General features: G+C 63.1%; 1 protein-coding gene across 1 annotated transcript in view; it reads right to left on the bottom strand.

Annotated features, from left to right (window-relative positions):
- Positions 1 to 23,123, bottom strand: part of MORN1 (MORN repeat containing 1) — a 53,414-nt gene that overhangs the window by 6,339 nt on the left and 23,952 nt on the right. The window contains exons 9-12 of the mRNA XM_035019966.1: positions 21,695 to 21,818; positions 21,094 to 21,251; positions 7,726 to 7,877; positions 7,530 to 7,609 (exon numbers count right to left, since the gene is read on the bottom strand). Coding sequence (XP_034875857.1) covers positions 7,530 to 7,609; positions 7,726 to 7,877; positions 21,094 to 21,251; positions 21,695 to 21,818 — 514 coding nt within the window. The remainder of the gene's footprint in view (positions 1 to 7,529; positions 7,610 to 7,725; positions 7,878 to 21,093; positions 21,252 to 21,694; positions 21,819 to 23,123) is intronic.

Genomic DNA, 23,123 nt, shown 5'->3' with positions numbered 1-23,123 from the left:
CCCAAGGCCCACCTAGGGCAAGAGGGCACAGGGACCCTTTCCCGCATCCTGGTTGGGGGAGACCCCCCACCTCCGGGGCAGTGTGTGTCAAGGCCCAGGATCCTGGCCTTTGCCCACGGTCCTATGGGCATCACGGCTGTCCTCCTTTACTAATGGGTTGTGCTGGCTGAGGGAACCGGGGAGCCATGGAGTCAAAGACACAGATTAGGAAAACTGCCGCCTGGAGGGCGTGTGGCCGGCAGAGAAGCTGCCCGGACTCTCCTGACCTGCTCACATGGGATGTGAGCCCCAGGGCTTTCTGTGGCCCCCATGGAGGGTCCATAAGACAGTTCCAAAATTAGAAAAGTCAGCTAACTGCGGGAGCAGGGCTGGCTTGGATCTGGGGCTGAGCTGGACAGCATTGCGGCTTCCTGGGGACCCCCGGGATGCAGGAGGTTCAGGGCCGTGGGCCCCGAGCGAGAGCCACGGTGGGCAGCCCCGGCTTCTCTCCCAGACAGCGCGGCCCCAGAGGGTGGTCTGCTCCGCGGGGCCCCCAGCAGGTCTGTCCCCACCCAAGCTCACACTGGGACTGGGGGTTATGCTGCCACAGCGGCCCCTCAAGTGAGGCCCCTGCACACACGCGTGTGTGGGAGAGCGGCTGAGGGCCAAGAGGGAGGGGGCGCAGATGCACCCGAGGCTCCAGGAACTCTCAGCCTAGACCCGGGGGGGCCAAGGACCATTTAGGGGCCCCTGTTCCCAGTGGGCAATCCGCTCTGGGCCCTGAAAGCCCACAGGGGGTGCCTGCTCCCTCACGGGGGTGGGGGGGTGGGGGCGCCCGCCAGTGGCCTGCAGGGGGCGTATGAGGGGTTAGGGCCCCGCCTGCCGCCAGCCTCCGTCTGCTGTCACGGTCACTGTTCCGGCCCTGCGGTGCCGTGGGGGGTTAGGGCGGCCCGAGCGCCAGCCCAGCTGCTCCGTCCGCCCCGCCGGCCCTCACACCTGCTTCCGTTTATTATTCCTGCTCGGACGAGACGGGGCTCATTTCTCCATCTTTAAAGTTTCGGAGGAAGCAGAGAAAGCCATCAGTCCCTCTCTCCTGTTTCCCATGAACACACGCAGAGGAGCTGGCAGCCGCCGGACGGGGCGGCAGAGACCGAGCCCACTCTGTGAGGGATCCGTGGCCAGGGGAAGGGCAGCAGGTTGCAGCGGGGACCAGAGCCCCCTACACGGCGCCTCTTGTCTTGGGAGCTCTCACCCCCGGCGGGCTGTCCCAGGGCCCACCTGAGATCAACCCGCCCCTCCCCTCAGCGCCGCAGCAGACCCGCGCCAAGAGCCCCCGACACACTCCCTGGTGACGCAGGCTGCAACCCAGTGGAGGGCCAGCACATGCCAAAGGCTGGAGGGCCCTGCCTGTGCAGAAGGGGCTTGGGGGGGAGGCCTGGGGGCAGAGGGGCCTGTGGGCTTCACCCCGGACCTCCTGTGGGGTTTCTTTTTTTTTTTTTTTGAAAGATTTTATTTATTTGACAGAGGGAGGACAAGCAGAGGGAGAGAGAAGCAGGCTCCCTGCTGAGCAAGGAGCCCGATGTGGGACTCGATCCCAGGACCCTGGGATCATGACCCAGGCCGAAGGCAGCCACTTAACTGACTGAGCCACCCAGGCGTCCCCTCCTGTGGGGTTTCTTTGGGTCATTGGAGATTCAATTCAAAGCACCTGCCCCAGCCTCCTGGGCTGAGCCCTGTGTAGGGCCCAGAGTGGAGGGAGAGGGTGGGGTACACCCAGAGTTGGCCCCCAGAGATGCCGTGGTGCGGTGGGAGGCCTGTGGCCATGCCAGTTGCCGGCCGGGCCCAGCCAGGAGCCACGAGGCTGCTTCGCTGTGCCCACGGCCTGGGGCCAGGCTCCGTCCCGAGGGCCCCGGGGGCCTGCGGCTGTGCTCCGCGGGGCCCGGCCAGGCCTGGCAGCAGAAGCTGCGCTTTCGGGCTCACACCCAGCTCTGGCTCTTCACCGGCCGGGCCTGCCCCACAGGACCCCGCACCCCGCCGGGGCTGGCACCGCGAGCCTGTCCTCTCTGGGTCCCCGCTGACCGCGGAGCATTGCCCGGCCTGCCGCTCTTCCCCGGGAGAGCCCAGCTTCCACCGCAGCTTCTCGCTGCTTTCCTGCGGAGACATTCCTGGCACATCACGGAGTTTCACAACATGACACAGAGGCCTGTCGGTTCCTGAGTGATGTGAGATCCTGTCAGCTGCAAAAGATGGAGTCGATTTTGGAAATGTGGCCGTGAGCTTGCCCAGCCACCCACGAGAATTCCATCGAACAGGGCACTCGCGCTCCCCGAAACCCTAAATGTGTGCTCTGTAGCAGGACAGCACAGCGGCCCGCGGCCCCACCCGCCGAACCGCCACCCCTCAGCCTGCCGCGCGTGAGGCCCCGGGGGCGACCTCGCCCCTGACCGCTCGTTGCCGGCTCAGCACAGGGCCAGCCGGAGCCTGACGCGTGCTGGCCAGCACAGCCCCTCCCCTGCTCACTCGGAGAAAAATGGGTTTAATTAAGACTTCCGTGATTAGTCATTTAATCAGTCATCAGGCCAACACAGATGGAGCCAATTAATGTTTTTACTTGAATAGATAGTTGGGCCTGGCAGCCCATCCGCGCAGGGTCGTGCAGGTGACCGCTGAGCACCTGACGCAGGCCCCCATCCCCTCCATCCTGGGCTCCTCGCTGACCCTGCCCCAGGGACACAGGTCCACGAACCGTCCCCCCTCGTCTGCCCTGGGGCCCGGGCCCTGTCCTGTCCACCCCTGGCTGGCCTCACCATGACCCAGAGATGCTCTGGGAGGGGCCTCCAGGGTCAGCGGGACAGGCTCGCGGTGCCAGCCCCGGCGGGGTGCGGGGTCCTGTGGGGCAGGCCCGGCCGGTGAAGAGCCAGAGCTGGGTGTGAGCCCGAAAGCGCAGCTTCTGCTGCCAGGCCTGGCCGGGCCCCACGGAGCACAGCCGCAGGCCCCCGGGGCCCTCGGGACGGAGCCTGGCCCCAGGCCGTGGGCACAGCGAAGCAGCCTCGTGGCTCCTGGCTGGGCCAGTGCCACACTCTGCCGCAGGGATGGAGTAGATTCGCAACTCCCACGGCCATCTGCCGACCCGCCCAGTCTGGGTCCACACTGAGGGGCCCCATCCACAGGCTGCCTCACCCTGCAGGAGATGGCTGGCCTTGCGGACCCACCCGAGCCTGAGGAGGGAGCAACTCAGGGCCCAGGCTCTGAGATAGTGGAGAAGACAGGGCCCCAGTTCATGCCATTCCCTGGGGAAATGGAGTCAGACGGGGCCACACCCCTTCTGGGACCCCAGGACCCGGCTCAGGACCTCAGCAGGCCCCTTCCCTGTCAGGCACACGCAGGGCCCTCCCAGCCTGGGACTCTGCCAAGCGTGGCTGGGTGGGGCTCTGTGTGGCGAGGGGCCCCGCGTGGGCCGGGGGCTGGGACCCTTAGCACTTGGCTGCCCCTGAGTGCCCCCTACCCTGGGCAGGCACACACCCCAAGAATAAGTAGTCAGAGCATGTGTGCTGGAGGGTAGAAGCCCAGTGGCCATGGCGCCTGACCGACCCTTCACCTCCCTTCCCTCCACCAAAATGCACAAAGGTGATTCTTAGACAGTGAAGATAATGCAGAATTATGTCTGGAAGTTGTAACAAGAGGCAAAGGATTCCTCTGGAATGCTCTACCCTTCTTATGTAAATTAAAACCTCTGCCAAGCTCCAAAATTACAGGGTGGCGAGTCCCTCTTAATCTTTTTCAATCATTTCTATTGTGTGAGCCTCCCGGATGGTAATAATGGGCTGCTCTGTGGGCAAAGTGAGTAGATGAGCAAGCGCGTGGTTTACTGTGGCTTTGAGGGGTCATCAGGGAGGGGGGGACAGACAAGGGTCCACAGCTGACAGGCGGCTGGAGGCTCAGCGAGACCTGTCCTTCCCAGGGCCCTGGAGCACGTTAGAAGGGACTCCTGTCCGTGGGGCCGCAGGGGGCTCAGGGTACGTCCGAGGTGCTCTTGCGGGACAGACGGCCTGTGTCTGCGGGTGCCGTGCCCCAGGCCCGCAGCCCAGCCCCCGTGACCGCTCCCACAGACCCTTGCTCCCCACTTGGGTCACCCCAGGTGGGATGGCAGCCACCTGGACTGCTTCTCCCACCCTCTCCAACCTCGGGGTCTGACACCCACGCACGCACGGCTGGGACAGTCACGTCAGCCCAGTGGTGCCGCCGTCCCGCTGCCCGCGGGGGTTCTTGAACCCCCTGCCAACACCCACAGACCACTTTGCGCCCCTGGTCGCTGGCCACTGGGAGGGGGGCAGTGTGTGGTGGGTTTCTGGGTGTGGAAGCCATCTGCACACCCCCCCATCTTGGCCCCACGGAAATTCTTAACTTTGGGAACTTGGAAAGGACGGAGGCTCTGGAGTCGCTGGGGGGCGAGAGGAAATGGGTAGAGCCCGTGGTCTGGGGGTAGTGGTACCAGGGCCCTCGGCTCTGCATCCCTGGGGCTGTGTTGGGTGCGGCCCCTTTGTTGCCATAGGGGGAGACGAGCTTGGGGGGGGCCGCCCCCTCCCAGCCTTTTCCCCCCACGGCCACTCCCTCCAGGGGGCTCTGTCTAGACTGGGAGGCAGGCTGCAAACCCACAGGCAGAAATGCAGAATGCCAGGCTGGGATGCCCAGCTGGCCTGACGCAGTCTGGGGGGGACCTGTGGGGAGAGCCGACGGGGCCCAGCACCCCACCACCGGCCCGCTCCCCGTTACAGGAGGTGGAGTCCGAGTGGTGGCCTTCTCGGGAGGCCAGGGTGTGTGTGAGATGGCATCGCAGGCCCCTCGGGAGGGGAAGGCGGTGGCTGCGTGCTGGGTGGGGGCTGGCCTGTGGCAGGAAACTGCCAGAGCCCCTCCCAGATGCTCTCTCCCCCGTGGGTCCTGGCAGCTGTGGGCTCGCAGAGCGTCAGGAGCATCTCGTTCCCTTGGCCCTGTCTCGTGCACGTGGAGGTGACCCCAGGGGTGGTCCGGAGGGCCACCACACATCTGAGACGTGGCCGAGACCCGGTGGGGGTTCCTCACGGCCAACCAGACCCAGCGTGAAGTCCAGGCTTTCTGACCTGCCAGAGTCATCCTGGGTTGCTAGGAAGGATGGTTTTCTTAGAATTCCAAAAGGTGGGCTTTGGGGGTCAAGAGCCAGGTTTGGACGCTGATGTGGGGAGTTGGTGCCCGAACCAGAGTCGGAGACTGGTGGGGGGACATCGGGACACCCCGTGTCCCCACAGCAGAGCTGGTAGGGGGTGCTGGGGCCGATGCTGGGGGCCTTGGGCAGGCTCCCCCTCACTCTTCTGTGCATGGGGCCGGGGGACCACAAGGTACCCAGATGGGTAGGGGGACTCGGGGGCACAGAGCAGGGGGCCCTGAAGGCAGTTGTGGGGGTGGTGGGGTCTGAGAGAGGTGACGTGCCACACAGACCCTGTGACAGGGGCAGGGGAGGGGGCTCAGGGGGGCGCTCTACAGCCACAACAAGGCTCAGACCTGTGCCTGCAAATGTGCCCCCCAAGTCACGAGATCCACTGGAGCTCACCATGAAAACCATCTGTCCAGGCTTCTTATATGCAGAAGTCGTCAGCTGGGCTGCCCAGAGATTCGGGCTTCCCGGGGAGAAGGGGCAACAGCCCCCATGAACCTCAGATGGGGGCAAGAATGCGTCACGGCCATGTCACCAGCTCACAAAGCTCACTCACAAAGATGCGGAGCATTCCACACACAAACGTGCCTTCCTGGGACTGTCACTCCCCCAGGACAAGGGCCCCAGTCGGACCCCTCCCTCCTGGTGCTATCACCCCCCACGACGAGGACCCCAGTCGGACCCCTCCCTCATTTTCCTCAGGAGGGACCGGACAGCGAGGGCCTTCTGTTTGCTCGAAGTTGCCACGGTTACAGCCCTGAGCCCTGAGCCCTGAGCCCTGAGCCCTGAGACCTGAGCCTGGAGCCCTGAGCCCGGAGCCCTGAGCCTGGAGCCCAGAGCCCTGAGCCCTGAGCCCTGAGCCCGGAGCCCAGAACCCTGAGCCCTGAGCCCTGAGCCCTGAGCCCGGAGCCCAGAGCCCTGAGCCCTAAGCCCTGAGCCCTGAGCCCTGAGCCCTGAGCCCAGAACCCTGAGCCCTGAGCCCTGAGCCCAGAGCCTGGAGCCCGGGGCTGTGGGCAGCTGTGTCTGCTTCTGGTCCACACATGCGTTCCTGCCACTGAAACACTGGGTGGCCGTGGCGTCTCCACGTTTAGCAGATCTTGGCCGTTTTTCCCACGTCTCTGCTCCTCTAGTTACTGTGCAGAGCGGGCCTCATAGTTAATTCACACACCATGACTCAGAGCCACACACAAGGGAGGCACCTTCCCCGGGAAACAGCGCGTCCCGGCTCTGCCGCGTGAGCGGGATCAAAGGCTTGTCAGCCGGCCGACACGGTGCCAGCCTCCGGGAGTCCCGGTCCAGCCCACGCCCACTGGCGTCAGCGATGAGCAATCTCACTGCGGGAAGGCGTCAGGCTGTGGCGGCCCTCTTCCCATTTCTCCTCGATTTCTCAGTTTCCTCAAGTTTCGTCATCGGGTCTATGCCCACAGGCCTCTGCCCACGAGCGTGGCTCTCTCTGCAGCCCCCTGGCTGGCGGGTGAAGAGAGAGGTGCGCCCCGAGCGCGGGCGCCTCGGCCCCTGGGAGATGGGACCACACGCGCCCGTCAGAGGCCTGCCTTCGCTCGCAGGTGGGCATCTGGCACCCATCCCCGTCGCCGAGGGGCCACGCTGTCCCCCGCCCTGCCCACGCTGGGCCCCGTGCACCCTGTCTCCCGAGGGAGGGCTCCTGTCTTTCAAGAGCAGGTGATTTTTCTCAGGGTCGGCGCACCGCAGTCAGGATGTCCTGCTTGTAGCCCCAGGTCTGCTCTGCTCGGGGGGGAGGGGGGGCGGGGGCTCTGCACCCCTGTGTGCGGCCCACGGTGCTGCAGCCAGCTCTCCACGGCTCCCAGCTGCTGGGGGAGCCCCGGGGGGAGCGAGGTGAACTCAGTTGGGCCACACGGTCCTGGCGAGGGCGGTCTCCTCAGCCCCCGCAGTGGGGCACGCAGCCCTGTCCAGTGGGTCTGCTTTGCTGCAGGACAGGCCGCTGGGGACCCCGGGCCTGTGGCAGGCATGTGGCTGGCGTGTGGTGAGCCCGTGGCCGCCTGGCACGCAACAGTGAGGAACGCTCTGCCCGCGCTGTGGGCCCCTCCCGGCCTCTGCGCACGCTCGAGGAGCATCCCTTTCTGCCCAGCCGGCCCGGAGGAAGGACCGGCGCAGCTTCCCCACCACTGGCATTATGTGAAGAAGCAGGCCGCCCTGCTCTGCCCACCTCGGGCCTACCTGAGCCCGACTGGACCAGGGCTGGGCTCCTGTGAGGCGGCAAGCCCGGCCTCTCCTGCTGTCCAGGCCCCAGAAGCACCTGCAGCCCCCGGGCACCCTGACCTCTGCCTGCACGCACCTGGGAGGCTACACCCACAAACGCCCCGAGTCGGTCAACCTCTCCTACCTGCTGCCTCCTGGCGGGTCCTGCACGGCGGGCATTGTCCTCCCGGGGCCCAGGCTGCCTCTGGGCCTGCAGTCTGCCTCCTAGAAGGAGTGATGGGGGAGGGCTCAGAGGGGCTCCCAGGTGCCCTGGCTCAGCGCTGGGCAGTGTGTGGGCTGAGCCATGGCGGGGGTGGTGGTGGGGCTCTCCCTGCCCCTACCTCACGGAGGCTGTCGAGGAAGAGGATGGGGCTGTACCCGGGCGGTGGGGGCCCAAGGCGGACGTCCGAGAATCGGGCGCAACCTTGTTTGACGGGCCGGCAGTTCTCAGGGCAGTGGGGCTCGCATCCCCAGGAGGAGGAGGAGGTCTCTCCTGAGAAGTGAAGAACGGAAAGACCCTTTGCAGTAGCACGAAGCCAGGATTGGAGAGAACCCTTCCCGTGGCCTCTCTGAAATGCAGCTTCTGCCACTGAGCCAGCTGGGGCCACGGGCGGCCACGTGGGCCCGGGGTGCTGGAGCCCTGCTGCCCAGAGCACTGGCCGTGTGGCCATCTCCGGGCGAGTGGCCGGGCAGGGGGCAGGGCCTGGTGTACATAGCAGGCTCCAGGCCGGTATATTTTGGGGCCCAGCATGAGGGCCTGGTAGGCAGATTCTTTGGGGCTGGGAGGGTCCTGGGTGCCCGGGACAGGGCCTGGACAGGCCCCAGGTCGGAGGCCCTGCACTGGGCCGGGATGGGCCTCTCCTGCCCCGTGTGCCAGGAGGGGGACATTTCTACTTCATGGCTGCGTGACGAGCATGGAACACGAAGCCACTGGCAGCCACCAGCCCCCATTAGGGGCACAGCCTCCAAGAGACCCCCAAATCCTCTGGCATCTAAGAATGGCAGTGGGCTGGGCTCAGCCCTGCAGCAGGTACCCCCATGGTGGACCCTGTCGCTCCTGGCTTTCTTCATTCCCCTGCTCCTGGCACCCCAAGGTGTGAGGGGGACGGGGCATTTCCCTCCCCAGGCCCCGCCCCACTGGGCTGTCCCCTTCCTTCCGTCCCATGCACAGGAAGTTGGCGGCTGGGACGGGGTTGTCACCGGGACTGTCCCAAACACACATGCATCAGGACCTGCTATCCTGTAGGGGCTGGGCTCCCGGCTCTCCTGACCGACCTGTCCTGAGGTCCCTGCCCCGCGCTCACACACCGTCAGGGGGAAGCCACCAGCAGGAGTGGTCAAACCTCAGGGAGGAGGCTGGACGGGGCCCGGGGGCTGTAAGCATGAAGGCCCCTTCCCTGGAGCCCGACTTCTGCAGACGGGCCCCAGAAGTATTTCCAAATCACAGGTAGGGAATAATTTCTCTCAGAGGTGTCTTCATTTCATCCTTACGGTGCATTATAAAAAGTAAAGTCTGTCCTCCGGCAAGGACATTTTTTAACTAATGCCCTTCTCCCCATTAGCTTTTGCTGTCCTCACGCTATGTCCTGGGCAATGACTGGGGGCCGCGGGGCTGATGGCATAGTTTCTATTTCCGAGTGCACGGACGGCTTCCAGTGGGCTCGAGCGGAGCTGGTTGCCTCCGGACGGTAAAGAGCCCGGCTCAGTACCCTAGACCCCCGTCCAGGTGACCGCGCAAGAGTGGGTCGCGGATGGGCGCCTGGGTGGCTCAGTTGGTTAAGCGACTGCCTTCGGCTCAGGTCATGATCCCGGGGTCCTGGGATTGAGCCCCGCATCGGGCTCCCTGCTCGGCGGGAAGCCTGCTTCTCCCTCTCCCACTCCCCGTTTGTGTTCCCTCTCTCGCTGTGTCTTTCTCTGTCAAATAAATAAATAAAATCTTAAAAAAAAAAAAAAAAAGAGTGGGTGTCGCGGATGCACCTCCGACAGCAACATGACGTTTCCCGGGGTGGGGGTTCCGGGGGGGGGGGACGGGCACACCCAGCCTGGAGCACGTCCCCTCCCTCCGCTCAGAGCCAAGCCGCCGCAGGCCGATCCTCCCAGAAATCTCTGGGCCTCTCCGAGCAGAGGTTCCGTCATTACATCCACTTGGTGAGGAGAAGCCAGGCCCAGAGAGCCAAGGGCGCCGCCCTGCTGACCTCCACGCTCTGCCTGGTGGCATGGATGTCACTGAACTCAGCAGGGCCCTTGGGCGGGGCGGCACGGGGACAGCCAGGGCGGTTCAGTAAAACCGCGTCTTCTAGCCACAGGCTTGACATCCGCCATCACCTGGTCTCCCATCCGCCCCTCCCCACTCACCACCACAGGTCTCCCTCTGCGCCATCCATTGCCAGTGGACCAGAGACCCCTTCTTGTCCAAACCGAGAGAAACCCAACGCCAATGACCTTAAGCCGAAGCAGCCGTGTGTGTGCGTCGGGGAGGCAGTCTTCTAGATTTGGCCTGCTCGGGCCCACAGGGCGCCGAGGTCCCTTCCCTGCATACGCTGGCCCCTTCCGCACATGGGGCTCGCACACCTGGCCGCCGCCCCCGCCGTGCCCACTTCTCAGATGTGATGCCCAGGCCTGCTGCCACCTTCCCAGGGATGGGCACCTCTGGTGCTCGGGGCACAACCGAGCCTGGCCAAGCTCAGTCCCCACACACGGGCCCCTCCTCCTGGACACGGCCCCGTGGCCTCCTTCACCTCCACGTCTCAGCCAGACCGTGGCTTCCCGGCTCGTACACCCAAGCGGTCGCTCAGCTTCTATCTGCTCTGCACGTGAGATGTCCCAACAGGCCGGGCCTGCCGTCCCCTGCCACCCTCCCGTGCGTGGACTGTGGCCCAGGGCGCTGTGGGGTGGGTAGTGTCTCGGCCTGGCCACAAGCCTCCGATAGAGTGTGCACCCGCCCCCCATGGAAGGTCTGGGAGAGGCTTGCAGGCCCTGCTCTGCCCCTAAGACAGAACTAGGGGGCTCTCTGGGCTGCGTAGGAGTTTAATCCACTTACAGCTGCATCTGCTCAGAGTGCTGTCAGCTCAAAGCTTCACCAGGAGAGTTCAGAATCTGGGTTTCCCACAGCCTCGGCCCGGTGTCCCCGGCCCTAACACCAGTGCACCTTGCCTGGGCCTGCACTGCTCTTGGGCACCAGTGGCCACAACTGACCGCCCCCGCCGCCTCCGTGGGTGGACATCCAACGCTGCCGCCCCCATCCACACCCCCTTTGGGTGGGCGCCTTACTGCGCTTGGAGGTGAGCACCATGTTGGTCCAGCTCCGGCCTCCTCGGGGTCAGATCCTTGCAGGAATCTCCACGGGCTGCCTCCCAGACGGAGCTCTGGGTCCCCCAGACCCAATTCCTACTCCTGCAGGCCCATCGCCCACTCTCACTTGCTCCACCAGAAACGTGGGCGACATCCTTGATTCTGCCCCTCCCTTCACTGGCGTCCCCTCAGGCCTGGTGTCTCCGTAGCCGCCATCGTGGGCCCACCCTCACTCCCAGCGCATGGATTCACCGCCGGGGGAGGGCCCCGCCTGCTCCAAACCCCCACTGACTTTCTCCTGCGTCCTGAGCACACACCAAGCCCTGTGGCCGCAGGACCTCCAGCACCAGCCACTCCGCTACTCACTGCACCTCATCCTGGCTCACCACCCTGCCGCAGGCCGAGCCTCTGGACGCTTGGCCCCTCCGGCCTCTGCTTACGCCCCGACCCGGGGCATCGTTGCAGGTGCCGTGTCCCGCTGCCACAGGGTGGCCACGTGCACCCCTAACACTCACCCCTCCTGCAGCCCCTTCTTCACCCTGTCCGCCCTGCGGGTAGGTGCCCCCCAGGGGATGTCAGACTACCTTCTGCTAAAGGACCACGCTGGAGGGACACCGCCCGGCCCACAGCACAGGCCAGCGCGGATCCCCGTCCCCAGCCGCGCTCCTGGCCAGAGCCCCCACCCCTCTGAGAGAGCTGCCTCACCGCGAATCAGGTTCTCTGGGGACCCCATCCTTCTCCTCCACCTGGGCCCCACGGCCCCGAGGGAGCCGCCAGGAGAAGCAAGTGTCCCAAGATCCCCTCCTGCTCCTGATGGGATAGTGTTCTTGGGTGAGGGCCCCGCCTTGGCCTGTAGGGGCCCGTGGAGCTGCTCCCGGCCACTCTGGGGGGCGCTCCCCAGCCTGGCCACCCCACGAGGCAGGGCCCCGACCCGCAGATGCCGACTCCAGCTCTCAGGAGTTATTTCCAAAACCTTTATGTCGATTTTAATTATCCGCAAGATAAAGGTCACTGCTGCCTTGGGGGGCTGGGGTGGGGGGCTCGTAACGGGAGGCTGCGCAGTGGGGAGATCGGCGCTTGACCTCTCTGGGAGGAAATGTCGATTAATTATCTTTTTACAGCCAACTCAATTAGACTCCCTAATCACCTGTGTAGGACGCGGAGACAAAGGCAGAGCGGCGGCCGGAGTCAACAAGCCTTGCGGAGGCCGGGCCGCGACCGTCCAACGGCCGCCGTGGGCCCGGGCGGAGGGCCAGCCACAGGCTGGAATGTTTTCTTCATTTAAGTGAATCAAAAAAATAACTGTTATCGTCCCTGAGGGGCCGAGAGCCGCCTCACGTGGAGGTGACCAGACACACTGCATTAGTCTTTAGAGCAGGCTCAATTAGCCGAGGAGCTGGTCGCTGCCAAAGGCAGAGGACTCGTGGGGCCGGGTCTCCACGACCCAGGGGGAGAAGAGGCCGCGCGAGTGCTGGGCAGGGCCGGGTGGGCACCCTCGGGACCCTTCTCGGACGGCCCAGGTCGCCGGACAAGGGCTCGCTCTGGGCCGCGTGCTCCCTGCCCACCCGTCCATTTGTCCAGTGTGGGGCTGGCCTGATGGGGCCTCAGATGTTGTCTTCGACACGACCATGGGGCAGGACCTGCACAGTCCCAGAAGCCCCTGCCAGGAGCCCCCAGCCTGACCTCCGCCCCACGTGTCCACACAGGCTGCAGCCGGGGTGGAGAGGCCCGGGGAGCCAGCCCAGACACAGATGGTCCCCACGTGGGCGCCTAAGGCCGCATCCAGACTGCAGGCCTGGGGCAGGTTTGGTTCATGGTTTTATCCAGAGGCTTTCACACTCAACAGTTTCCAAGGAGCCTGTGTGAGAACCAGGCCCTCAGGGAGCTCGTGGGGCCTGGCGGGGAGGGGTGGGCGCGCAGCTGATCAGAACCCTAGCCCTGGGGCCCGCAGCGTGGACCAGGACCCCCGGCCCCTTGGGCTGCGCTTGGCAGGGCCCACGCCGGGGGCCACGGACTGTTCCTGACGAGGAACCTGACACCTGCCTTCCCCGTCCTTTACCGAAGTGTGGAAAATGGACTTGACACAAAGCCATTGTCCCCATTGGCCCACGTCCTTTCTGGATGCTCAGAAAATAAAGGTCGCGCTGCTGCCCCCGAAACTAGCACTCTGACGCGGCCCTGTCCTCTCCTGTATGTGCGTCCTTCTGAAGGGGGCACTTCTAAAGGGGGTCGTGCGCCCCGCCAAGTGGCTAAAACGTCCCCTTCCCCCAAACGCTACCCGAGTGCACACTGCTGTCTCCAGACTCCCTCCTGGAGCTCTGCGGGGCTGGACTCGCAAATGGGACAGGACAGAGGGGGTGATTCTGCTGGCAAACCCCAGGACGGGGGCACAAATGTGGGGGGTTCTTCCTGAGCCTGTCTCTGATGTCCCCCCGCTCCTCGCCTCCAGAAGGCTCCCTGGCCAGGCTGTTTGTACCGAGGGGCCAGAGTGAGGCCGGGCCGCCCCTGAGATGGCCAACAGGGACCCCAGCCCCCGGGGCTGAGACGGGCAGCCCGCCGCCCACACAGGGTGCCTCCCCCCGGGGCTGCTGCTTCTCATCTTGCGGGGGCAGCTCAGCGGGGTGGGGAATGGGGGCCCCTAGGAGTGGCCCAGGGACGCGGGGTCTGACGGGAGGCTGACCTCACGATGCTTGGGCGCCGGTAAGCGCCGGGCGGCTGCCAGGGAGGCTCTGCTGAAAGGGCGGGCTGTGCTCGGACTCCCAAGCTGCCGCCGCAGCCCTTTTGCCCCCTGACGCTGCCCGTCCTAGGAGGACCGGCCCGAGCTGCTCTGTGCGCCGCAGGCCCCAGGGCTCTCAGCACAGGCCTGGGCAGAGGCCTCAGGGGCCACGAAGGGGCCCAGAGCGCGGCAGCTTTCCAATGTGAGGGCCACCTGCAGGGGCGGGAGAGGCCGGGACAGTGGTGCGGGACCCTCCGCTGGGCCGGTCCAGAGGTCGGAGGTCTCCAGACGTGGCAGCAGGCCTCCCAAGAGGGATGGAGTTGGCCTCGGGATGAGGTGGTGCTTCTCCTGGCAAAAGCGAGCTCCCTGCCCTGCGTTCTTCTGGGAAAGATGAAGGGTCTCTGTGTGTCTCTAGGAGCGATCGGGTGAGGGAGAGAGCGCCATGGGCCAGTGGCCTTTACGAGGAAAAGGAAGCTGGACCCTGCGGGGCCTGCAGACCGCCAGCCACGTGTGCGGTGAGGGCTGGGCACTGAGGAGCTGGCCGTGACCAGGGGTCCAAGCACACACTGAGACATCACCCCACACGTTCTCTGCACACGGGAAACTTGCACACAGATGCACGCAGTCTGCACACGAGGGTGCACACAAGCAGAAACACTCCCGGTCACCCCATGCTACACGCACTGGCGGGTGCACACTCAGCCATGCAGCCTCTCCCGGCGTGTGAGCTCCCACCCGCACGTGCACGCCTGGCCCAGGTCCCCTCCGTCCCGGGGCTGGTCCTCAGCCACGCCCCACACCTGCTCCTCTAGCCTGCCCTGGGCATCCCCCTGCCAGTCCAGGCCCGACTCTGCCCACCACGGGGCCTGGGCCGGGCCTGCCCCACACCCACCACCGCCCAGGACAGTAGCGACCCCAAGCAGACCCCTCCCCAGAACCTTCACCAGGGGATCCTGGACAGGTCAGGGTGCGAGGTGTGCCCTGGCCTCTTGCCCTCCTCAAGTGTCCTGCCCGAAGTGGTTCCTGCATCCCAGGGGCCACACTGGGCACCAGGAGAGCCCCATGCCCCTACCGGCTGGGGCAGGGGCCCACTCAAGCACTGTGCCCACTCCCAGTGGATGGAGAGCACTGGGGCTGACAAGAAGAAGGCCAGAGGCCCTGTGACGCAGGGTGAGGGCAAGCAGGGCTCTGACCGCAGGAGACCAGGCGCCCCTGCTGGCCGGTCCCAGGAGGGAGAAGGGCTGCACACGGGCAGCTGGGCAGGTGGGATGTGTCCCCTCCCATTTGTGCCTCAACAGTCAAAGGCTAAACCCGAGGCAGATCAGGACACGAATGCAGTGTCTGTCCCTGCCTGGCCTGGTGGCTTTCGGCGGTCTGGGGTCTGTCCAGCAGATGGCCTAAATCCCCCAGGGCCATGGGGAAGGGGGCCCACCCTGCCCCAAGCAGGGCTTCCTCACTGTGGTGTGGGCATGGAGACCATCTTGGGGAGCCCCCCGGGTCCCCCCTTGTACAGGCCTCTGAGGCCAGAGCCAGGGTGAGAACGACATCTGAGCTGGCTCTGCGCCTAGTTCTAGAGCGGAGTTTGCTCCTGCCAGAGCAGCCGTCCCCTCGAGGCACATCCACGGGGTGCAGCACCAGCAGAGCCTGACGGAAGCCCAGGCCTGTCTGCCTCTCTCCTTTCTCTGCAGGGTCCCCCAGAGACCTGCTGCCTGGGGTCCTGTGGGTGCTCCTGGGGTTCCCGCTCTGTGGCAGGTGCTCTCGGCCCCAGGCCAGGAGCTGCAGGAAGGAGGGGAACCAGGGAGCCGAAGGGGAGAGGGGCTGTGGTCTCAGGTCCTGTGGCCGCCCACCCCTCGGATGCGTGGTTTCAGGCAGACACGCCCCCTCACTTTTGCGTTCATCCCACTGGTCCTCCCTGCGTTGGCCTCGGAGGCATGGGGGTATCTGTTCTTGTCAGGGACATTCTCTCTGTGTGGTAGGATTCCTCGACGAGAAATTTACAGCACAAATTTCCCTTTAAAAATATGGACCTTTCATGCCAGCTACTCTGCCATAATTAACCATAGACAATTCATATTAAAACATGTTACCACCCCAAGAGGCAATGAAATTTCCAGAAGTTCTCTGCTACCCATTCCGTCACTTTTATTGTCACGATTGGATTAGCGGCAAAGGGCACCTTGATTTTTAAAATCATTTTACAATTACGGATGATTCTTTGTAGATCCCATCCGATGAATACTCAAAACCATTTGTTCAACAAATGGAAAAGAGGGACCACTCAGATCAGCTGGGAACATTTCCTGGGAGGGTTTTGTGCATTTAAAAAAAAGAGAGAGAGAGAAGCAATCTGAGGTTCTCTCCCTGCTACAGCTTTATTAGGTTCCCAAATCCAATTTACGGGGGATTGTCTGGGCCCCTGGGCTCCGCTGCCTGACAATGTCCCTGCAGCAATTATCAGCACCTGCATTAGGGCTCAATGGGCCTAAATTGCCAGGGGGCGAGCAGACACCCCACTGACGGCAATTAACATAAAAGGGCGCTACCGTTTAAAGCTGTGGGTGGGAATTACAAAAGGTTAAGCGTCTAAATATAAAAATCTTTTTGAATATAACATCAATGTGCTTTGTTACTAAAATGTGGGTGCTGTAATTTCACCAAAATAGGGTTTAGAAAACCTGGCGATCATCCACGCCCATGAAATCGCCTGTTCTCAACGAAAAGCACATCGTCTGTTCAAAAGTTAAAACAATTCAGCGACTGAACTATTTCATATCAACAAAATAATCGAATACTGACTTTCACAATTACATATTATTGACACGGGGCCTCTGGAAAGAGAAAGCGTTTTCTCTCTTCGTTTTACTTACTTGCGTAATTGGAAACCAAGATTTTAGAGAGTTTACTTTCTTAATTGTGGGTTGGATGGGTGAGGAAAAGGGCCGAGAAGCTGGTCCCCGTGGGGTGAGGGCGAGGGCGAGGGCCGCGAGCTGGAAGGCGCTGGCGTCCAGCTCCACGTTCTCAGTGACTGGAGGGGCCAGGCGAACGCGGCTGGGGAAATCTGGGGGTACGGCGGGGCAGCAGGCTGGGGACTGTGCTCCACGTGCCTTCTGGTGTTGGCACACGAGCTTAAGAACTTGGAGAAGCATGGATGCTTGCTTTTAAGTGTTAGATGCCGCTTTGCTTTGGTTTCCCGCTGCGATGCCTCCCTGTAGGGCAGCTCCAGCCCCTTCCCTCTCTCCTCACCCTGGCACCCAACCTCCTGGTCGCTGAGAAAGGAAACCCTGAAGTACTCAAAGATCTGACCGTGAGGTGGGCAAGGACATCCTGTTGAACTGGCGCATCCTTCCTGTTTGGTTCTCGGAGCGTGGCGGGCGGGGCCGGGGGGGGACAGACGGCAGGGGTGGGGTGGGGTGAGGTGGGCTCTGGGCCCGCACCAGCACTACCCCCAGGAGCCAAGGCTGCAGGGGAGGCCTGCCAGGTGTTCTGTGATGCCGAGCCCGGCGTGAAGGCTGCTTGGGGAGCAGACCTGGTGGCCAGGCCCCCACCCGGCCCTGCCTTTGCCCACCCCTTCGGTTAGGGAAGGGGACCCCCTGTCCAGGACCAGGGTGGTTGCCCGCACTGTTTCTTGATCGTGAGCTAACCCTGAGACAGAGAAGCAGGGCAGGGGCCATGGGGCCGGGGCTCCCTGTGGCCCTCAGCAGCTCCTGATGCTGTGGGACCCCATCTCCCATACTTCCCATCGGTCTGACAGACTAAGCTTCTTCACCTCCAGCCCCAGTTGTACCAGACCCATTGATCTGTGCCTTACAGCCCTGTCGTGGGACAGGGGCATGAGATAGGGGGACATGGCGCTTTCGCACAGGAGACACTGCCTACAAACAGATGTAGAGGGAGGGCACCTGCCTTGTCCCTCCCTGGAGATGGCAGGAGGCCCAGGGTCTTGCTCTCGGCTGTGAGCTGAAGGTGGGTTCGCTCCTGTGGCTTCCAGACCCTCAGGCAAGCATGGTTGAATGACACGAAATATCCATTCTCCGTTCTCTGGTAACAGAACCTGATCTTGGCTGGCAAATTGTATTTCTTGTCTCCTTATGGCCTGCTATGGTCACGTAACCAGGTTCTGGCCAACGAGGGGTGAACGACGGGGTGTCCTGGAAGGGACGCTTCTTAGAAGGGACCAGCCGTGCTCCCTCTGCTTCCAGTTCCCACTGCCGGGAATAGGGGCCTGATGACTGGCCCCTGTGCAACCCCCTGGGGCCACGAGGTGGTGCAGGAAGGACCACAGAGGAGAAGAGGCAATGAGAACAGGGATCCCTGGTGATCACGGGGCCATCGCCCCTGCCTCTGAACGTCCACATGAGCGTGAACATCGGTGGGGTCGAAGCCACCGCTCTGCTGTCAGAAGCAGGCTCCTAGGTGCGCTCGGGAGCATGGACCTGGGGTGGGGGTGCTCCTGGTGAGCAAGAGCGCAGCTGCGGGATGAGGCTTCAGCGGGAGCCGGGCTCCTGCCTGCTTGTGTGGTGGCGCGTGCTCGGTCATGGGAGGGCGTCCAATGGCGCCTGTGACCCGGGGCTGAGCGGGAAACCCTGGGCTTGGAGTCTGTGTGCTGGGAGAACATTTCAGTGGAATCCCCGCTCGGGGACACAGGAAGGGCTTCCAGAGGGACAGTCACCTGGGACATGTTCTGCCCCAATCTATTTTAGGCATGTATCGACTGATCTCTCGGCCTGAAACCCTCCGGGCTGCGGTCTCTGCCCTGCACTTCGGAGGCCTGTCCGTGTGTCCTGGCTGCAGGCTGGGGGCCACCAGTGGGTGCTCCCCAAGACTTTCAAATGCAGCGGCAAGTGCCCATGGCGGCTTCAGCAGGTGCCACCCTCCCCACCCCGAGGCCGGCGCATGTGGCTGTCACCCAGGTAGGCAGACGCAGTAACTCTTGGCTGGAACTCCTGGCTCGCTGCAGGCTTGAACGGGGCTCAGGGGTCCTTGGTGAAGGTCTGGCAGAAGGAAGAGAGGCGGGATCCGGGAGCCATGCGAGAAAGCGCTGCGCCAGGCCAGCAATAAGAGTGAGAACGACACGGTTTACGGTTTGGCTTTGAGAACACAGACGTTCACTCGTCCGAGGGAAAGATTCCTGACTTATGTTCCCCGTGCGCGTGGGGGCTGCCATGGAATGTCACACATTTTGCCGTCTTTTAGGACAAGGGGAAAGAGAACTTACGAGTTAAAGATATCTATCCCCATATAGTCACAGAATAAGCCACTTCATTAAAAAAAAGAGAGAGAGCGAGAGAAAGCCTTGCCTGCTTCCCACCCAAGCAGCTCCAGGTCTCCCTGGGGCCGTTTCTGGGTTTTTCTCGCCGGCACGAGGGTCTCGCGCACTGCTGGGCTGCCCCACGGCTGGAGCCTCCTAGACGCCACGCAGCAAGCTCCCTTGGTTAAGCTATCATCATGCGGGTTTTCTCTTGCTTATGGCTGACCCTATCCTACCCGCGGCAGAGCTGACATTTACAATGGCTTCACCCCTCTTGGCAGAAGGCACCAGAGGACAGCGCCGGCCCGCGTGTCCGTGACCCAGAGCAGACCCAGGCTCCCGCCAACACATCCGGAGGCTCGGGCACCGGCCAGGCGAGGGGTGCTCTGGGGCAGCTGTGGGGACAGGACACTCAGTGTGAATGTCCTCCAGAGCGTTCGGGGGTGGACCGATCCCCATGAGAGGAGCAGAAGCACAGGGGACCCTTCCTGACCCCCGGGCAGGTGTGCAGGTCGCTGGAGTGCCACCCTGTGAGGGGACAGGACGGGCTCACCATGGGGTTGGCAATCTTGGGGGCAGAGGTCGCTTGTCATTTTACAGAAGAGGAGGCCTGCACAGAGAGGCTCAGCCATAAGAGGGCAGAGAAGCAGCAACCCCACGTCTGGCGTCAGCCCCCAGACGCACCTGGCCAAGGACCGGGGGCCTCGGGTTCGGCTGCAGAGCTTCCAACAGGCAGCTGGGATGCCTGCGGAGCTCAAACCTGAGTGCGGAGCGTTCTCACAAAACCAAGGGCATGTTCCCCCTGGTCTCTCCAAAGATAATTTTCTGCGGCACCACACCCCCATCCTAGCAAAGCTAGAAACATCTCTGAACGTTTTGGCAGCCTGAGAGCAGCCCCGCGAGCATGGGGTGAGGCCCGCTCCCCGAGCGGTGAGCCCCCCAGACCTGCACAGTGGGCCAGGCCCGGGCCGCCTGCACCAAACATCAAGGAGCAGACATGGCCCCGCTTTCCGGGCCTGGTTTCCACGGAGACCTCATTACAGGCTCTGAAATCCCTCCCGGTGGAAGGCGTGGCGCCCAGAGAGTGTTTTTACGCGGAAATATGAGAACTCTTCTGCCCTGCAGTGTAAAATTGCTTCTATAAACTGGGCTGGAAGCAGACGAGGGGTCGTGGCCAGGCCCCCCAGGGCTCCACCCCACGAGCCTCAGGGCCCCCGCCTGCCCCTCCGGCATGGGGCTCCCCGCAGCGAGGGCCCAGGCCCGGGTCTGGCCATGGGCCTTGTCGCAGCACTCCGGGTCCGCCTGTCCTGCTCTGTGACTCTGAAGCACCCGTCTGCGGTGTCCAGGGCTGGGATCCTAACTGCGGGGACGGGCCCCCCTTCAAAGGGCCGAGAAGAGCGTGAAGGCCCCCACAGCTAACGTGCACGTGAATTTGCCCGATGGGGACCCCTGAGCCCTGTTTACTGAGCTTGCCGTGGTCCCCGAGGATCTGGTGCAGCTTCCTGGGGCGGTGGTGGGCACAGGTGACCAGGCGGGACCCCATGGCCATGCTCGGCTGGGCTGCCTCGGGTAATGCAAACGCTCCCCCCAGTAAGATGAAGGCTGTATGACGCATCAGGCTGTGTGGGAGGAGTCACGGCCCCGGACACAGTGAACTGCAGAGAAGAAACTTTGATTTACCTCCTGAGCACTCGGCTTTCCGGGAGTCATTCCGGAATAATCCATGGAAAAGCCAGGCCAGGCACTCCACGGCAGCAGGTTTTCAGGCACCAGGAGCCAAGTGCATGTGGAGATGCTGTGTGCTCTGGGCAGACGTGGAGGCAGCCGGAAAGCCAGGTGAACCCGCATGACCATTAGGGCTGCAAATGGCGGCTGACCTCGGCGGGTGGGGGCCACGAGGCCCGGCTCCTACACTCGGGGGTCCTGGCCAGGCTGACCACAGGCCTCCTGGTAACCGTGGCCTTGGTGGGTTTGCCTCTGGGCCCAGCCCTCGGTCTGACAGATGCAGAAACAACCCTGAGACCATCAGCCCAGGCTGCATTCTCCCACCAGGCTCCTGGAGCACGAACAAACCACCTGACTTTACACTGACGGCGATGACCAGACATGCCCGTGGAGAGTGCAGGACGGCCACTGTGGGGGGGCCCCCGGGACCGCTTGTTCCCCACCGCACTGTGGGCACTGGGTTTGCACCTGAGGGGCCTGGATGCCCAGGACAGGTAGCTCCCAGCCTGCCCCTCAGCCCACAGCCACAGAGACTGGCCCTGCAGAGCAGAGGCCTGCGCAGGCCCGGCAACATCTTCCTGGGATGTCCTGTCTCCTCCAGGGTCACTGTGCCTGGCTTCTCTAGGCTTTATTTTCCTCCTGCCCAGGTTCCGGGGCACCCGCTGTTGCCCCACATGCCCCTAAGCACTCATGCCACCTACCGCCAACCAGTTGGCTAACTCCACTCACCGGGAAGGCCACTGGGCATGTCCCTCTGGCCCCGAGAGGTGTCTGATGGCAGGTCCCCCGTGAGGAGCGGCGGATCTCCGGCACTTTCCAGGGCAGCTCTGGGCTCCAGGCCCCCGGACTTGGGACTCCACAGAGGATAGGCAATGCAGTCAAACCCACTATAAAGGGAATGGGTGGGACCGGGCTTTGCTGGACGCCAAGCGGAGGGTGACACCTGGCTGTGGGGACACGGTGGCCTAGGGGCCCTTCTGGGGAGGAGGAGGAGCTGAGGCAACCCTCTGAGACTAAGAGAGCGGGAAGGAGGGAGGGAAGGAGGAGGAGAGAGTCTTGCTCCGGGACCATGTGAACCCTGCTGCGGCCCCAGTCCTCCCAGCCCCGGCTCCCTGCCCGGCCCCCACTGCCTGAAGGTGCCCTTGCTTCTTCTCCACTAGACCAAGCATATCGTGTCTGACGCTCACTGCTGGGTGCCCAGTGCCCTCGGGTTCCTGGCTGGTGTGCGAGTAATGTGGAGACGGGTCTGGGTAGAGCAGTTCTGGGCCATCCCTCCTTGTCCCCCAGGCCACACATCCCTCCTATGTCCTCCAGCGTCGCCCATACTCACAATGGGGTCTGGATGGGTGGCTCTCGGTTGTCCTTGTCCACTTTGAAGAAGCTGACCTCTGAGTAGGCCGGGAGCTGCACATACCTGACGCCGGCTGAGATCTTCAAAACCCGGCCATCCTCGCCTTGGAAAGGAGAGAGGAGCAGGCTGTGCCAAGGAATGGCCCCCAGAACCCAGGTCTCTCCCTCCCTGGTCCTGGCCTTGGCACCTGTGAGGAGCTCACAGGAGCAATGCTGGCCCAGGCCACACCTACATTCAACTTGAGTTCCCTGACCCCCTTCCTGGCCTCCCTGCCCCGACTCTTCCACCCCTCGCTGGGGAGCCTGGGCCTCAGGGTTAGGGTTAAGGCCTAACCTAGCTGTGCCCCTGGGAGGGCCTCTCCTTGTTGGCTGTCCTCAGGGCTTCACCTGCTCAGGGGCATGTGGGCGCCCTGGCCATGAGCAGACACACTGGAGTTTTGTCTCCACCATGATCCTGATTCCAGGGAGACATTGCTGCTTTTTACCCATCTCCCACCTCTGTCCCCCTTGTCTACACTCCCGAGGCACTCAGCACAGGGCCTGGTCATGTGGACTCCAGGTCCAGTGCAGAAGGACAGCCAACAACCACTGAGCAGTATCAGTGAAGGCCCGCTATCCAGCCCCTGTGGAAGAGGAGACATGGCAGGGCAGACACTGCAAACACTCTGACTTGGAAGGAAAGGAGTAGAGAGCCACGGCCCACTGGGGTTTGATCGGCTTCTGCTTCTGGTCACCACAGAGTACCTGGAACCAATTCATGCTCCTACTTGAAGCAACCAAAAAAGCAGACAAACTATAATAATAATACAATGGTTTTCAAGATCCTGGACCTCAGGCAAGGACAGAGGTCCCTGAGAGATGGGGGACAAATGGTGTGGACTCCATAACTGCCCGGGTCACTAGCTTGAAAGAAGGTGGACTGGGTGCAGGGAGAGGGTCTGAGCAAGCCCAGGAGCCTCCTCAGTGAGGAAACAGGGCCGGGAGGCCAGGAGGACAGGCACACAGTAGGAGTCCCGGAGTCCTGAAGGCAGAGGAACAGAGAGGTGAGGGGTCCCTGGGGACAGAGCAGAGCACAGATCAGTGCACGAGTGTGAAGAAATGCCTGGAGGCCAGGCTAAGCACCACATGAGAGGGTGGGAGAGGCCTGGGCTTGCATGGGACTGGGAGTAGTGCTCACTCCCGTTGGCCACACTGGATGCCACGGCACACCGGACAAAGCTCTCAGAAGGTCTTGCTTCAACAATGGAGATAATGGGTCTCAGACGGAGCTCACCTAACACATCATAAAGGCAAAACCTGAAAGGATCAAACTGTCTCTGTGTCAACTGTGCCCCAGAACAAAGTCCAACAAGAGTTACGGGAACACAGAAATACCCAGCCCCCAAATGGTAAAATTCTCAATGTCTGGC

Source organism: Mirounga leonina, unplaced genomic scaffold (genome assembly GCF_011800145.1).
Source record: "Mirounga leonina isolate KUSES-001 unplaced genomic scaffold, KU_Mleo_1.0 Mir_173, whole genome shotgun sequence".
Taxonomy (NCBI): Eukaryota; Metazoa; Chordata; class Mammalia; order Carnivora; family Phocidae; genus Mirounga; species Mirounga leonina.
This window is presented reverse-complemented; position numbering and strand designations above follow the sequence as displayed.